Source organism: Protopterus annectens, chromosome 3.part0, assembly GCF_019279795.1.
Source record: "Protopterus annectens isolate FY-2018-M chromosome 3.part0, PAN1.0, whole genome shotgun sequence".
In the NCBI taxonomy this organism is placed as follows: domain Eukaryota; kingdom Metazoa; phylum Chordata; order Ceratodontiformes; family Protopteridae; genus Protopterus; species Protopterus annectens.
The window spans coordinates 1,498,161,962-1,498,177,649 of NC_056731.1; the positions used below are offsets into that span (position 1 = coordinate 1,498,161,962).

Genomic DNA, 15,688 nt, shown 5'->3' on the forward strand with positions numbered 1-15,688 from the left:
AAATGCTGACATTCTGCAAATGCAAAGATGGACGATAACACAGACAGAGGAAGTAAAGCAAAACTTTTCTTGGATAACATGCACATGTATATCTCAAGTGCATTTTATTACAAGGGTTGTTGCTCATTTTCAGTCTTCAAAATTCCATGGTCCACTGATTGCAAGGGTCTATCATACATTCATCGTTAGGAATTTTTAAACAGATGTCTGTGATAAAAATATTGAGTCATAGTAATTCAGTAAAAGAATATTTTTAAGTGTAAAGTATCACCTTTTAGCCATATTATCGGCTTCCTAGTTAAAATTGTGTTCCACATTTTGCCCATTTGTTCCACAACATGAGTTGTAATATTCTGCATCTTAGAGGCAGAAGGTTTGAGAGCCATAGTTTCCATAGCTGTGTGCCTTTGAAAGAGTTTGTCATTTGTGATTAACAAATGATGCTTTCGGTTTTTAATTATCTGAACTTCTTAGAAAACAATCCCTTGTAGAAGAGGTTAGACTTCATTTTTGATTTACCCTGATGAATGGAGGATACACTGTCGCAGACAAATTTCTGCTGCTTCTTTGTTGTATTATGTAGATCTACTTCTAGATGAAACTGTTAGATGTTCTTCGTGTTTCACTGTTGCAGTCATTACATTTGGGGGTAATCTGCTGGCAGGTCCCCCTCAGTCGGCCTGAATTCCAAAGTCTTGGGTCCTGTGTCGGTTGCTGTCTTCTCTTCCATGACGTCAGGGGTATAAAACATGCAGCCGATGCCATTTTCTTTAGTTTTTCTTGCCCCCGATGTCAGGTGCCCCCAAAAAGGTAGCAAAAAAAAAAAAAATATATATATATATATATATATATATATATATATAATGTGTGTGTGTGTGTGTATATAGATATATATATATATATATATATATATATATATATATGTATACATGCATCAATATTAACTTTACCTTCATCTACAAGCAAATACACCACATAGGTTGGAGAAGATTGAGAAGGAAAGATAAACTCCAGAATGACAGGGGGATGGCTTAGTGAGGTACATTTCAAAGGGGGTCTTGTATTCATTGGTAAGCCTAGTAATGGATGAATAAAGTAGGACTATAATTTCTTTAGACCTTCAGGAGATGGCATGAAAAATAAAATCTGATGTTGTCAGTCTTCATTCTGTCATCAAGTGGGTTCGGATCCAGTCTGTCGGATCTGACTCTGCCATTGCTAAAGCAAGCAGCCAGCAAATCGCTCGAGCTTCTCCCTTACCCACAATGCACCTACCAAATTACCTCAGATCTCATTTGCTGCTTTTAGCTATTGGATGTGGTCTGCTATCTCTCTCAAGCTGTTTTTTTTGGATAAGTAAAAATCTCTCTTATTTCTTAAAATAGTTTCATTTTTTGTTACTATTAACTGTATAAACTTTTTCTGCCTTTCTCCTATTTGCCGCATATACCACTCCCTTTCCCTTATGACTTTGTTGTAATGCTCTTATACCATTGTTGGTATTTCCTTGCTCTTTCTTTCTTTTTTACTAGCTATTATAGTTAGTGTGTTTATTTGTAGTTGTCTATTATTACTGTTGCCTTTGCTGTTTTTTTGTATTTGGTCCACTTAAATACTATCGCAAGTATCTCCCTTTCCCTTATGACTCGTCATAGTTCTCTCTATACCATTGTTGGTATTCCCTTCCCTTTCTTTCCTATCAAAAAATGTTTTTGCAGGCTATTATTAGTATTGTCTTGTATTTTTAGTTTTACTGATATTGCTGTTTTCACTAACTCGATATTGTATCATGGCTGACAATCCTGCACGGTTTAAAAAGTGTTCAAAGTGTGGGCATAAACTGACACTTTCAGATGCACACACTCTTTGCACTCTTTGTGTGTACTGTTTGGGCCTCTGCATTTGTAAGTGGATTGCTCTATTTGTCACGGATTTAACCCTCAAGCTTGCACTGAGTGTAAAAATAACCTAATTTTGAAAAGCCTCATCCCACCTTCTTTTGGAGAAACCATATCCCAATTTCCTAAGTCGAAACCTTCTACTTCGTCAAAATCCTGTTTAGAATCGTCTTGGAAGAGAAGTTCAAAAGAACTGGGCTGAGCCCCGGATCAGAAAAAGGTAAAAGTGCAGGATCTGACTACTACTTTACAGATCAGACGTTGGCCAGGTCGGATCAGAAGACGTCAAAGCCATCGGATACTACCTTGTCAGATCAGACTCTGGCAGAACTCTGAGACACTCTGTTGCCCTCGGACCAGATATTCTCCATCCGTGGATCCAGTTCCTGACAAACTTCCATTACCATTTTTACAGAGACCAGCATCTTTTTCCATTTGCTCCACTCATTCCTCTAGAAGTCTCACGAAAGAAGATGTGGAGAGAGTGGTGAGAAAGATCCTCTCGGCGCATGGGGCTGATTGATTTTGCTTTGGTACCTAACACTCTGGGTTAGGTTACCTGTCCTTCCACCACACCTCCCCTGCAAATTCCTTCTCTAACACCTTCTGTTGTTTTAGAGTTGCAGGATCTTAGCCGTCCGGATCCATCAGTCTCATATCTGAGGATCTCCGTATCCTTTGATCCAACATAGTCTCTGAGACCTCCAATCCATTAGGATCTGGAGAACTTTCAGAGCCGAAGCCTGCATGTCGGATCCATGATGCAGCATTCGACTGTGAAGTTTTCAGAGCCATCTCTGCTCCTCAGAGCCTCTGCACTGGACAGTTTTGCTTCTGCTTCCCCCTCGGGGGTATTGTTGATGGAGCGGATGGGGTGATGATTCAGAAATTTTTTTTTTTGGATCAGAGCCTCTCTGTAGCTCCTTCAAGCTCTGCCTTTGAGACTGCGAAGAGAGTGTTCTCTGCCTCAGCAGACCTAAGGGAACCTTCCCTCTTGGATCCTAGATATTCTGCCATAATTCCACAGCATCAAGAGCCTCACCACCTTTCTCCACAGGGGCATCCTGTATCGAAGTCTCATTTTCCCTTTCAGAGAATTTTGATTTGCTCTTCCGAGACTTCCCCAGAGCATCCCACTGCAGGAAGAGGATGTGCAAGAGGAAGCACCCAGACTCCCCACAAGAGTCCATCACTGGAGAAACAGATTTCGTTGTTCAAAGGGTCCCCACATCACCTCCTGAAGATGTCCCCTTTGGAGACATCCTAGAAATACATAAACAGAGAGGTGTCTGTACTTCCTCTAATCCTACTCTGGTGGACTCCCTCTAACCCTATGCCGGAGGAATCTGTTCTCCTACAGGCTTTCGGTGCCAGACCATCTACCTCCTGGGTGACTCTGGTGCCAACAAGCTTGTTGACATGATCTCTTAATGGGCGTGAAAGGAACCTGACTCCATAGAACCCATACCTTAGAGACCGGACAGGATAATGGCACCACCTGTGGACAGACAGGGTCTGGGGGAAAGAGGTTCCAGTTGATGCCATAGTCATTTATTTGGCCACAAAGAAGGAACTAGATGATGAGAGTTCCGCTGTGCTCCCAGCAGGGAGTCGGAGCGTTGGACAGATTGGGGAAGTGTGTTTTTGGTTTAGCGACTTTTGCTTTATGGTCACTGAACTGTTTAGCACACTTTATCAGACTTCAGAGAGATTTGACTAAGGAATTATGAATTACTCCCTCAGGGGCCATTTCTGAAGAGGTCCAAGGTTCGGTAACTTCTCAGTTGGCAACCCTACAGTCAGTATCCAATAGTTCTATAGGGTTAGCTTTCAGCATAACAGAAGGGACCTCATAAGCAGTGGGTTCAGGCATTTCCATGAGGAGGCATGCCTGGATGTGCTTGTGTGATTTTTGTGGAGCCATTTAAGTCTAATTTTGTCAATGCCTTATTTGACGGAACTACTCTTTTTGGCCCTAAAGTTAAGGAAATGCTGTCCAGGTATGAGAAGGATGGGAAGACCTTGTCTGCCATGGTCATATGCCCCCCCCCTCCCCAAAGATCCTACTCCAGGAATCAGAGGAGTGGCCAGAAAATGTGGCTCAATAAGTCCCAAGGTCCTTTCTAAGATGCAAGTGGAGGAGGTTCCCCAGGGGCAGCGGGGTAACTACAATGGATGTCCTTGCCCTCTGGCAGAGGTGGCCCACAAAACCTGTGTTCACAAGAATCCTTTCTTTGACAAACCCTACCATTGCTTCTGAACAGATGCCTGACTGTCCACCACTGGAGGCAGTCGGGGGGACAATTAGCCCTGCACCAGAGAGCCTGCCTAGACTTAAAAATTACTTGGGTGTAGAGGATTATGTCCAGGGGTTACATAATACCATTTTCCCTATCACCACCAATTCCAAGAAAAATCCCGATGTTCCTCCCAGTCAGAGGGATCACACAGAAATTCAGATACAGAATCTACTAGAAAGAAACATACAAGAGGTCCCACCAGACCAGATAGGATCCGGAACTTACTCAAGGTTTTTTTTAGTGCCAAAGAATACAGGGGACTTGAGACCAACTTTGGATCTCACAAATCTAAACAAATTTGTTCGGCAAACCAAGTTCTGGATAGCCATGTTTCAGTCCATTCTCCCCTTTCTGGGCAAGGATGACTGGATGTGCTTGATAGATTTCAGGATGCCTATTATCACATAAAAATGAACATGCTATCCAGAATGTTCCTACCCTTCTGGCTGGGAGCCAGTCATTACCAGTTCAGAGTACTGCCCTTTGGACTCACCACAGCCCACAGGGTGTTCACTAAATGTGTGGCAGTAGTAGCAGCTTACTTCAGACTGCAGTGATTCCAGGTTTTTCCCTACCTGGATGATGGCTCATTACCATTCTGACCAGACATCAACTCATACACATAAAGGATCAGGTTCTCCACACTTGTAATCTCCTAGGAATAACTATAAACTACAGCAAATCACAACTTCAGCCAACTCAGACATTGAAATTTATTGGAGTACTTTTCAACACTAAGCCTGCCATTGCTTCCCTTCCACCACACCAAGTTCAAACAATAAGGTCACAGTTCAAGAAGGTTGCAAAGAGCACCTCAATTTCAGCCCTGTGCAGTACTTCTCACTCTAGGCCTCATGGTGGTGGCGATAATGTTAGTTCTGTTAGTCGGGTTTTACATGCGGATCCTTCAATGGATGTTGACTGCTCATTGGTCAGTCCTTCATCAGTCAATATCATCCCAAATAAGAATTACCAAGACTTGCAAAAGATATCTGAATTGGTGGATCCAATCCGACCAAGTACTTCATGGGCGTCCCTTCATCCCCCAACAGCCCAAGGCCATAGTGACCACGGATTCTTCCCAGAAAGGTAGGGGGGCATGATCTGAGGAAGACAGTCAGGGGTTCTTGGTCCCCCAAAGAGTCCAGTTTGCACAAACATTCAAGAGATGAGAGCAGTGCTCTTGGCATTGCAACCACTTCAAGATGTTCTTCCCTCTGGAATGATTGCGATTCAAACTGACATGTCAGTTGTCTGGTACATCAACAAAAAAGGGAGAACCAAATCTTACCCATTGTGTCAAGAAGCTCTCGGGGTCTGGCAGTGGAAGATCTTACACTCGCCTTCTATTAGTGATGCACATTCCAGGGAAATCCAGTGTGATTGCGGACAAACTAAGCAGGTGCATTCTTCTTCCACATGAGTGGTCCCTCAACGAAAAAGTGGTGGACAAGATTTTCTGTCAGTGGGGCCAGCCATGCTGCGATCTTTTTGTCTCTCCCCTAAACAATAAGTGCAGTAACTACTTTGCCCTGATTCCCCCACAGGGGATGTCACAGAGAAATGCCCTACTTCACAGTTCGCCCCCCTGGTCTTCTCTATGCCTTCCCTCCATCTCCACTGATTCCAAAATTTCTGCAGAAAGCTGACAGGTCAAAGAGCACAGTAATACATTGTGACCTACTGGCCTCAACAAATTTGGTTTCCTTTTCTCTGGCCTCACCTGGTTCAACCACCGTGGAATCTAGATCTGTCTCCGGACCTCCTGTCTCACCAGACAGGTGTCACACTCAGATGTACTAAACCTCAGGCTGACTGCTTGGCTTCTTCAATTCCCTTAGTAGCCAGTCAATCTATGCTCTCACCAACTTATAATTTTATCTTCCCATAAACCCTCAACAAGAAAAATGTATTCCAGCAAATGGAAAAAAAGTGTCCTTTGGACACAGCAATGCAATCTTGACCCTATTTTAGCTCCTATCAATCACATTTTAGATTTCCAGATCACCTGTTTCAAAATGGTGCTAGTTCCTCAACCGTTAAAGTACGACTAGCAGCAATTTCAAATTACCATGCAGGTTTAATGGCACATCCATCACATCCATGTCGTCTTAAAAGTTGAGCAAGGCCTTCTTAAAAGGGTCCCTTCTTCTAAGCCCTCCCTTTAAAGACCCTACTCCTCCATTGGATTTAAATCTGATGCTGCTGTCTCTCACACAACTCCCTGTGTACTAATCCGTCTTTTCTGCCAAAAATGGTGTCAGAATACAATATCAGTAGAGCCATCAATCTACCAGTGTTTTTTTTTTCACGTTTGCCAGCAAAGGAGAATAAAATACTTACTTACTGGATGTTCATAGAGCAGAAAAAAATCAGGAAAACTGACCAGTTTGTTTATTTCATTCTCTGAACCAACCTTGGGAAAACCAGTTTCCAAAGTTATCTTATCAAAGTGGTTGACAAATTGCATTTCCTTTGTCTATACTAAATTGGGCATCCCCTTACACATCCATTGAAAGCACACTCCATTAGATTGTGGCTACTTCTGCAGTTTTTCAGTCAAGAATGTCCATGGATGATAATGTGCACAGTAGCAACTTGGGTAACTCCCCAAACGTTTGTAGTTGGATCTGGTCTCCAGTGTTAGGGAATCATTTGGTTCTGTGATGCTCAGGAATATCCTTCCTTGAGTCCACCCTGGACACAGGTAGCTACTGATACTATCCCACTTGTTGAGGATAGAATGAAGATTGGCAACATCAGATAAAGAAATTGTGTACTTACCATAATATTCCATCTGTGTTGTCTGTCTTCATTCTTCCTCAGCTCCCCTCCCACCAACCGCCATCCTAAGGCTTCTGGAGGAATGAGTGTTTTCAAGGTGTCTATGTACTTATTTTTATGTATGACTTCTGGATATGGCTTTTCCATGACACTCTTCAATTTCTGTCTCTGTGTAGCAGCAAACAAGATCTGAGGTAATTTGGTAGGGGCATTGTGGGTAAGGGGGAAGCTTGAGAGATTTGGTGGCTGTGAGCTTTAGCAATGGCTGAGTTGGATCCATTGGATTGGATCCGAACCCACTTGTTGGGAAAGAATGAAGATAGCCAATGCCGATGGAACATTATGGTAAATACATGCAAAGTGAAAGGATGGTCTTGCCATCACACAGACATGGTAACCAAAAGAGAGTTTGTTAACATCATAGGTACTCATTTCTCTTGATTATGTCTGATTTATATAAAATCAGCATAAATGTATTACGAGATGGAAAAATCTAGATGATATGTGTTTTGGCAATGTGCAATACAAACAACATCATCTATCTTGCAAGGTGCATGCAGTGTCAGTCTTTTTAGGTAGGGACGAGTAACAGAAAACTTAGAATCAGTGACCGTGTTTCTGAGATGTGATGGAGAATTGGAACAGATGCATTTATATAAACATATCTAAGGGAAATGAGAGTCATGTTCTTAAATGTTTTAGAAATAATAAAACATAATTTAAGAGGTGGAGACTGTGTAATATATACTGAGAAAGGGAGTATTTGTGGATATCTAGATTTAGGGCTGATTAGACTTTAGGTTTAAATGGTTCTTAAATTTAAAACCTGTATTTACATTAATGATGTTAAGAAACTAATTGATTTTTCCATCACTTAATGCATTTATATAAATATTTGTATGTATATTTATTTTCTTATTGATAATTAATTGTTTTATAAGCAGTATATTATTAGTTAGTTTAGGATGCTGGTATGGTGCATTGAGATCATGTTTCTTTAAATTTGTTTTTATTTCTTTAAACAATTTTAATTGATTACTGAATGCAATTGGGTAATCACACTCATATGACCTGATTTCATTATGTTATAAAGTTCATTTTGGAGTATTTTTTAAAACATTTGATAAAGCACATGAGGTGTGAAAATTTGTGTATATACTACTAATAAAAGAAACTTATATGCTTCTTTGTATATATTTTATGGATGGGAAACAGAAAATGTACACCAGGATGGCCCATGGACTACTAATGGACAGTTGCAGCTCCTAAATACTTTATCTTATGCATAGGTCCCCTCAAATTATGTATGGTATGATCCCAGTTAGCCTCATTGGGTAATATGTAATTATCAGCCATGCGATGGGCAAGGCCCATTTATTACCAAGTAGGATAGGTTATTTTGAACACTAAAAGGGAAAATGTCTAGGCTTAAAATGACACGCAAGGACAGCTAGCGTAATACTTACCACTGAACCTATTAACCTGATGTCATTATGTTATAAGTTTCACTCTGGCTAACTGGCATCTTCCAGTTTTTAGGATTCACAGGTTTACTTATATTTCAGGTGGGAACTTAGCATCTTCAGTTTTAAAGCCTCTTCTTTGGAAAGGAGGCTGCTTCCAAAGTATTTTCCAAGTGGCTACTCCAGGTGTTTGGCATTTCTTGTAAGGCATTGCTTTGTTTCCTGTATTGGGATGATTCTTTCTGACTTGTATACAATCATTTTTTTAAATATTTGATTGAGGTGATTCTTTTACTGGACTCCCTAGAATTCCAGTCACTGAGGAACAAAATTAATCCTTTACACATTGCAGCAGAAGGTATTTCTGAGCAAATGTGAACAAGAAGCCTTTCTTAGCAAAAGCAGGAGTCGGTTAATAGTGTATTATGTCTAGAGTTTGAAGCCCAGCAGTTGGCTGTTGTATCCTACCTCATTGGTCTGGGTCATATGTTGTTCAATATCCTGACAGTTTGTAATGCTAGTGGTACATGAAGGAGATTATCAATATTGCCGAAGTGTTGTAGCATGCTTTCATGATATGGTGTATAAAGCCTTTTCTCAAGTTTAGATTCATGGCTTGCTATTGTTCCCGCAGTTTATGAATTATGGAGAGAGAGAAGAATGGAAAAAAATAACAGTACAGTTGTGAGATTGACTTATTATTACAGTATACGTATGTATATGTTAAGAGAACTATCCCCTGGTTCTGGACCATCATTTTTTTTTAGTTTATTTATACTCTGGTTACTTACTTTATCCTCTTCAGGGATGCTAGGGGATCCAGAGCCTTATATGGCTTGAGATGGGTACAAAGTAGGAAACTTTATGGAAAGGTTGCTAGTCTTTCTTGTGGCATACACACACTTGGTCGTTACATCTATGCAGTTTAGCGATCACCATTTAACCTTTGGTATGTCTGGGAAGTGGGAGTATATTGTTTGCACAAGGTGAGAATGCATGGGGGCAGAGGGAGAACTTGTCATATATGCACAGAAGACATCTCACCTGGGACATGAACCAAGGAACAAAGTGGTGTAAGGCAGATTTTTATTATTTCTTTACCGTTGCCTTAATTGCTTTGTTGGATTTTGATTAAAAGTTTGAATGGTAGGTGGATATTGAGCTTGCTTTTGTGAAAGCTGAAATAAATGTAGAACCGCAGAGTGAATTCTTACAGTTAATGTAGCATAGGCATTTGGTAAATATTTGCTCAAGTTGAGCTTGGGAATGTTTCAAAAGAATCTTGTCAGATTCCAGAACAAAACTTATCTGTCGGTTAGCCATATTTAGGCAGTAGCAGAGATTGACCTAGTTATTGAATGGGTCTTGACATTGTTTCTGGCATGCAGGGAAATTGAGAGTTCTTTTTTTAGTGGACCTTGTTTCCAGAGTATTGAGGCTGGTCCCTTCATCCCATTTGGAAAATTTAAACAGTACCTGTGTCTTTGCCATGTGTCGGACAGGCTGAAAGCTTTTGTCCAAAGTTATCCTTTACTAAGGGATTCTGCATTCATCTTTTTCTTCCCTTAAGGTTCATAAATTGTTAAGAGATAGAAATGTTTTCACAAGAATCATGGTGAATGTCTCACACCTGTAATTTATTGAAGGATGTAGCTGATAGGGTCCCTGAAGTATGGGATATGAATGCAGAGGAGGTATCAAAGCTTTTGTCTCATCCTTTTCTTATCACTTCTCATTCTTTTCGCTAAGATCAAGTGTAGTATCTCTTCTTATTTTCTGTTACTGCTTATATTAGTATTTAATAGTTTTGAATGCTCACTTACAGATACGTGTTGCAGGTACCAACCATATATGTCTTCATAGGATTTGCTATGTTAATATCAGTTTGGTGTTATAATCAATGTGTGTCTCTTTCAAACTCGTTATCACATATCTTTGTATATTTTGAAAATATGTTGGGCAATTGCCACTTTTTAATATATTGATTTGACTAAAACCTGATATCTCATGAAATTGTTTACATTTTTTGAGACGTATTTTGTTTTGCTTTTGTTTATGCAGTAAATTTTAATTTGCTTTGTTTCTCCACAGGCTGCAAGAATTATTGCAAAACTGGCTACTTGGGGAAAAGAACTTATGGAAGGAAGTGATCTGAACTATTATTTTAACTGGATTAAAACTCAACTGAGCTCTCAGGTAAAATGTAGTATATTTTCTGTAGACTTTTACTGTCTTTAAGAATTTTCTGTCTGGTCTGCTCATTATTACACATTATCACTCTGTGCTTTATAGGATAAACTTTGTCTGACCATCCCATAGTATGTTTATATCATGAATGGTGTACAACTTTTCTGCCAATGTGAAGATTTTGTATTACTAAACTTATAAAATACCTTCATTTTTTCATAAAATATATCTGTCCGTAATAAAGCTATGACATGGCCAGTAGTCACTTGTTTTCTCACCATGTGTAGTATAATTTACATATTTATTTAATTAGCAATGGCTCCCCAAATATATTTTAATAAGGTAGTGCACAAGTGATTAGAACTTTATGTAGTGAAGTTAAGAGGGTGATGATCGTGTAACCTGCAGCTTTGTAGGACTTTATTGTACATGATCTAGAATTACTGAGTAAGCTTATATCTGACTAAAAAACATAATGGCTGTAATAAATGGCAGTCTATTAAAGCCAAAGGAAAATGCACTTGGGGTATAAATTTTTCACTTGAAGAGTAGAAAGTATCGGGCAGGATTTAAGTTTGACATCAGAATAAGAAAACAGGACTTTGAAATAGAAGCATATTTAAATCTCTGAAAGATGTTACATGTCTGCTGTCATAAGAATCTGTAAGCATTGTTACTTAGTTGTCACTACTTTTGTCTGCCTGTTAAATGTCTCATTTGGCATATACTCTCCAAGAAGGTACCTGGGCCACTAGAGTTTAGGTTCTTTCTTGCTAGGACCCTCAGGGTCAAAGGCACATTGAAAGCACACCTCACAACAGAACTAAAACAGATCTGAAAATAAGGTCAAAACATGGATGAAACAGAAGTCTTCCAATTCCTTGGTACATGGAGGTTTATACTTGAGATTGGCAAGAAGAGGAGTATGTGCAACGTGTAATATTGTATAATCAAGCTAATCTCTGTCACTCATTATGCATTTACTACTTGCCCACTTTAGGCCTTTTTATGTTTAGTTAAAATATTTTATCTTATGTCATGTTACAATTTTTTTTTATCTTCTGTTAAAGAATGTTGTCAAAATGATTTGTAATTTTTCTGTGGAGCTTTTCTCCCAGGGCCTCTGCTGAAAATGGGCTGTCACCCAGTCAGACTATCCCAGTAAACAAAAGTAGTAAATAAAAATATAAATAAATAATTTCATGTGTCACAGGGCCCTCTTTCTGCATCCAAAATGTACCTAGTTTGCTATCCACCCCAAGGGATACTGAAGGGAAATCAGGAGACGTTCTTGTAGGAGTAAAGATGCTATTTACTACCCCCCCCCATCTTAAAATATCCATTCAGCCACCCACCCTCATCTGGTATACAATTAACTGTTTTGAATGCAGAATTTCTTTACTGTGCTTTATTAAGACTTCAGTCTGCTCCTTTCACTTATTCCACTATTTTTTCACGGTGGTCCTTCCCACTCATTGATGAGGAAGCCATTGCTGAGTGGGTACCTGTGTTTGAATTATTATACAGCTCTGTTTAACCCTTACTTGCTTCTTTTCTTTACTGCCAAACTCTGTAGGGAAGTGGTTGCTGTACTGCTGCAAGATTACCTCAGCAAGTTGTCAATAGCACAGACTGAAGTGGAAAGGAATCACACTCACTCTCTTCTGGCAACTATCTGAACCTGTCGTCAGCTGCAGGCTGTGAAATGGTTTACACTGGCAGTCACTGTTGACCTAATAAAGGCTGTCAGCATCATGTTTGACCTATCCTGTCTGTTTTTGTTCTAATGTAGATTGTTGCATCATAGACTATCACTGCATTCATAACCAAAGAATCATGAAAATGGGTTTAATGTAAACATTAAAAAAAACTATTTTGAAAGGGACAGTATTCATTCCATCCCCTCTGCATCTCTCTGCTGAGTCATACCACCTTGTTGAAAAAGTTCTTCCATTAACTTAGTTCTTTTGTAATTGTACATTTTCTTGTCAAAGTGATATTTAGTATTTCAAATTAGGCAGGGAGAATCCTCTGCTTGATATCTTATGCAGATAATCTGGTAATTTTGGAGGTTTCTACCTCCCTGTTCTGTGAATTAAAACCTGAAGTTGGACCTTGATGGCCCTGATTACGTGGTTTGAACAGGGTCAAACTGTGAACCTCTTCAGATCTAAGTTATTGCTGTTTGGTACACAGCAAAGGTTTAAGCTGTGTGTCAAAGAACTGGAGGGTTGAATGGGACCTTAGTCCCATCAGAAATATAGAAGTGTTTAAATATTCTGGCATATACTGGGACTCATCACTCTTTGGTATTGCATGTAAAACATATTTATTCTAAGTTTCTCAGACAAGTTAGACTTTGTTGAGATGCTGTACATATGCTTGCCCGGAGGCTGACAGAAGCCTTTATAGGAATAGATGGTGTAGACCCCCGTTTCTGTTTCTAATGAGGGATCCCTATTGGCATGTTTTTATCACTTAAGATCCTGAATAGCCTTCATGTTACATTGAATGCTTGCTAGTTATCCTGCCCTTGCTTTAATTAGCTTACCGCTCAATCACCTCCTGAAAAGAGGCAATATTCCAGTGCAAGAATGAGTTGACTTACCTTTTAGCACAACTGTCTTTTAACTAATGTTCCAGATCACTGCCCACTCTTGACCTGAAATCTGATACATAGGAAAGGAATCCATTTTCAGTATCACCGTTGCTTATTTAGTTTTGAAGTTGAATTCCAGTACCAGAAGGATTTTCTATGTATTACTAACCACTGCCATCTGGAACTCATGTCTGTCGTCATTAAGAGGCTTAAATTCTCTTGAGCCATTCAGAGCCAGGCTGTATGGAACACCTTGCTTCTGATGTCATCTTCCACGGCAGGTGAGCCCAGTTTCCATCAATGTTATCTTCTGTGCTAGTGTGCTTGCTTTGTTCAGTATGAGCTGAGTAGTCCATTTTCTCTTGAAGCAAACTATTTCACATTGTGCTGTGTGTGCATTTTATTTTTGTTTCCTTTTTTACACTTCACTTTAGTTGTTACTAATTAGTCTTTATTATTGGTGTTGTAACTTGTAGGATATAGGCTGATGTAACATTCTAACATTTTGCAATACACAGCTGTTGGAATTTTGGGGATTTTCTCTAACTTCCCCAGCCCAGCAGATTTATAATTTTTTGACTCATTCCCTCCTGGTATGTTAGTGCCTCCTTCTGGACCACATCATGCATTGGGCTAGGATGGGCCACTCAGCCCATTTTGTTACTCAGTTTTTTTCTACTCTTGGCACAGTTTTGATCCTTGTTCTAATATTCTTAATAGTGAAGTTCTGTATTTGATGCCTAAAATGCTGATATAAGTGTTTCTGTGATGGATAGATCACTAGCTAGAATCCATAATGTCACTGTGACTATTGCCTTGGAGCAGAGTTTATATCGTAAATTGCCATGAGTGCCAGTGCTTCATCCCAGTCACCCATGGAGAAAGATATTGAAGCTTGGGCCTATGTCACCCTTTCAGGATTGTAGCTGTGGGGTGATATCTAGCTTCAGAACTGATAGCATTGGTCTGTTCTGTGGTTCTGGGCTGGTGCTTTCAAGATATGAAAAGGTATGGTACTTGGCCGACAGACATGATCACATCCCCCTCCTGTTGAGCCTGCCCATGAGGTGGCTTTGTGAGTAACAAGCTGCTCCTCAACTAGTGAGGGATTTTGGCCACATCCTCCTCTTTCTAAGTTCTACCCATGAGGTGGCCTTATGCGTCACAGACTTGTTTGCAATGTGCGAGGTGTCAAGCTTACACCATTTATTGACAAACATGAAGGAATGGTTAAAAGGTACTGTCTTGACAATTACTTGGATGCTTGCATCCTGGGCTGTCATTGCTGCCTTTATCATGTTTCTGCATCTGGAACATATCCATATCTAGCCTTCTAACATGGAGTGGTCCTGTGAGTCTTTAGATCTGAAGTAGTTACTTCATTTGATCTGCAACCTGTGGGTAGTCGGATCCGACCTCGGATCCGAACCGGCAGCTTTCCAAGCTTCAAGATCCGAGCTCCTAGCTCCTCCCCCTACCCATAATCCCTTACTACCAACCACATTACCTCAGATCGTTTTTTGCCGCGGCTAAAGACAATTGCTTCTTAGTGAAGAGCTCCTGGCCTGGTGAGATTGTTCCTTTTTTATAGCTATTTCTAGTTTAAATTGTGTGTGTGTGTTGTTTTAGCGTCAAATCCTTCAAAACCCACTTTAAAAAACAAAAAAAAAAAAAACTTTTTTCTTTAGTTTAAATTTGTCTCTCCCCCTCCCCCCCTAGTGTTTGGGTGTGTGTGTGTGTGTGTGTGAGAGAACTTATGGCTGAGTCTAAAGCTATATTTTCTAAGTGTACTGAGTGTGGCCACAAGCTTTCTCCAGCTGATGGCCACACTCAGTGCGTTTTATGTCTGGGGGCAGCACATTTGTCGGAGGCCTGCCAGATATGTGCGGCCTTCAACCCTCGGGCACTTAGGGACAGGAAGAACAAGCTGATCCTGGCGGGAAAACTCCCTCAGGATTCGGCTTCTTCTTCCTCTCCCAGCCGGGTTCAAGCTACTTCTGTAGCTTCGACACCGGCTACTCCCTTAGCTGTACCTGGGACTCAACCTCCCTTATCGGGTACTAGCTCTGTGGAGTCTGGTTCTTCTTCCCACAGGGAGAAGAAGAAACATAGAGAGAGAGGGCATACTTCAAAGAGACGGGCCGAGTCTCATCCCTCGGCTCCGCCTGAAAAGATTTTGAAGTCCCCTGAGAGGGTCTCCAGATCCTTGTCCTCTCGGCTCCGTTCACCTTCCTTTTCTCCGGAGCTGGAGGAGGAGGATAGGTCTCCCTCGAGGTCTTCGAGGCGGCCCTTCTGGCCTGCCTCGACTACCTCCTTGCGGTCTACAAGAAGCATCTTCGAAGCAGACATGGATCGGATGATGCGAAGATTTTTACAGACCCAGATGCAGATGGGGATGCTCTTGCCTCCCCCCCCCTTTGGGAGGGAGTGCAGCTCCCATTTTTGCCCCGATTGCTC

The 15,688-nt window shown here is 40.6% G+C and overlaps 1 protein-coding gene across 1 annotated transcript in view; it reads left to right on the top strand.

Annotated features, from left to right (window-relative positions):
• Positions 1-15,688, top strand: part of ATP6V1H (ATPase H+ transporting V1 subunit H) — a gene marked incomplete in the record, with an annotated part of 1,920,819 nt that overhangs the window by 519,447 nt on the left and 1,385,684 nt on the right. The window contains 1 exon segment of the mRNA XM_044065517.1: positions 10,537-10,641. Within this exon segment, the coding sequence (XP_043921452.1) occupies positions 10,537-10,641 (105 nt within the window).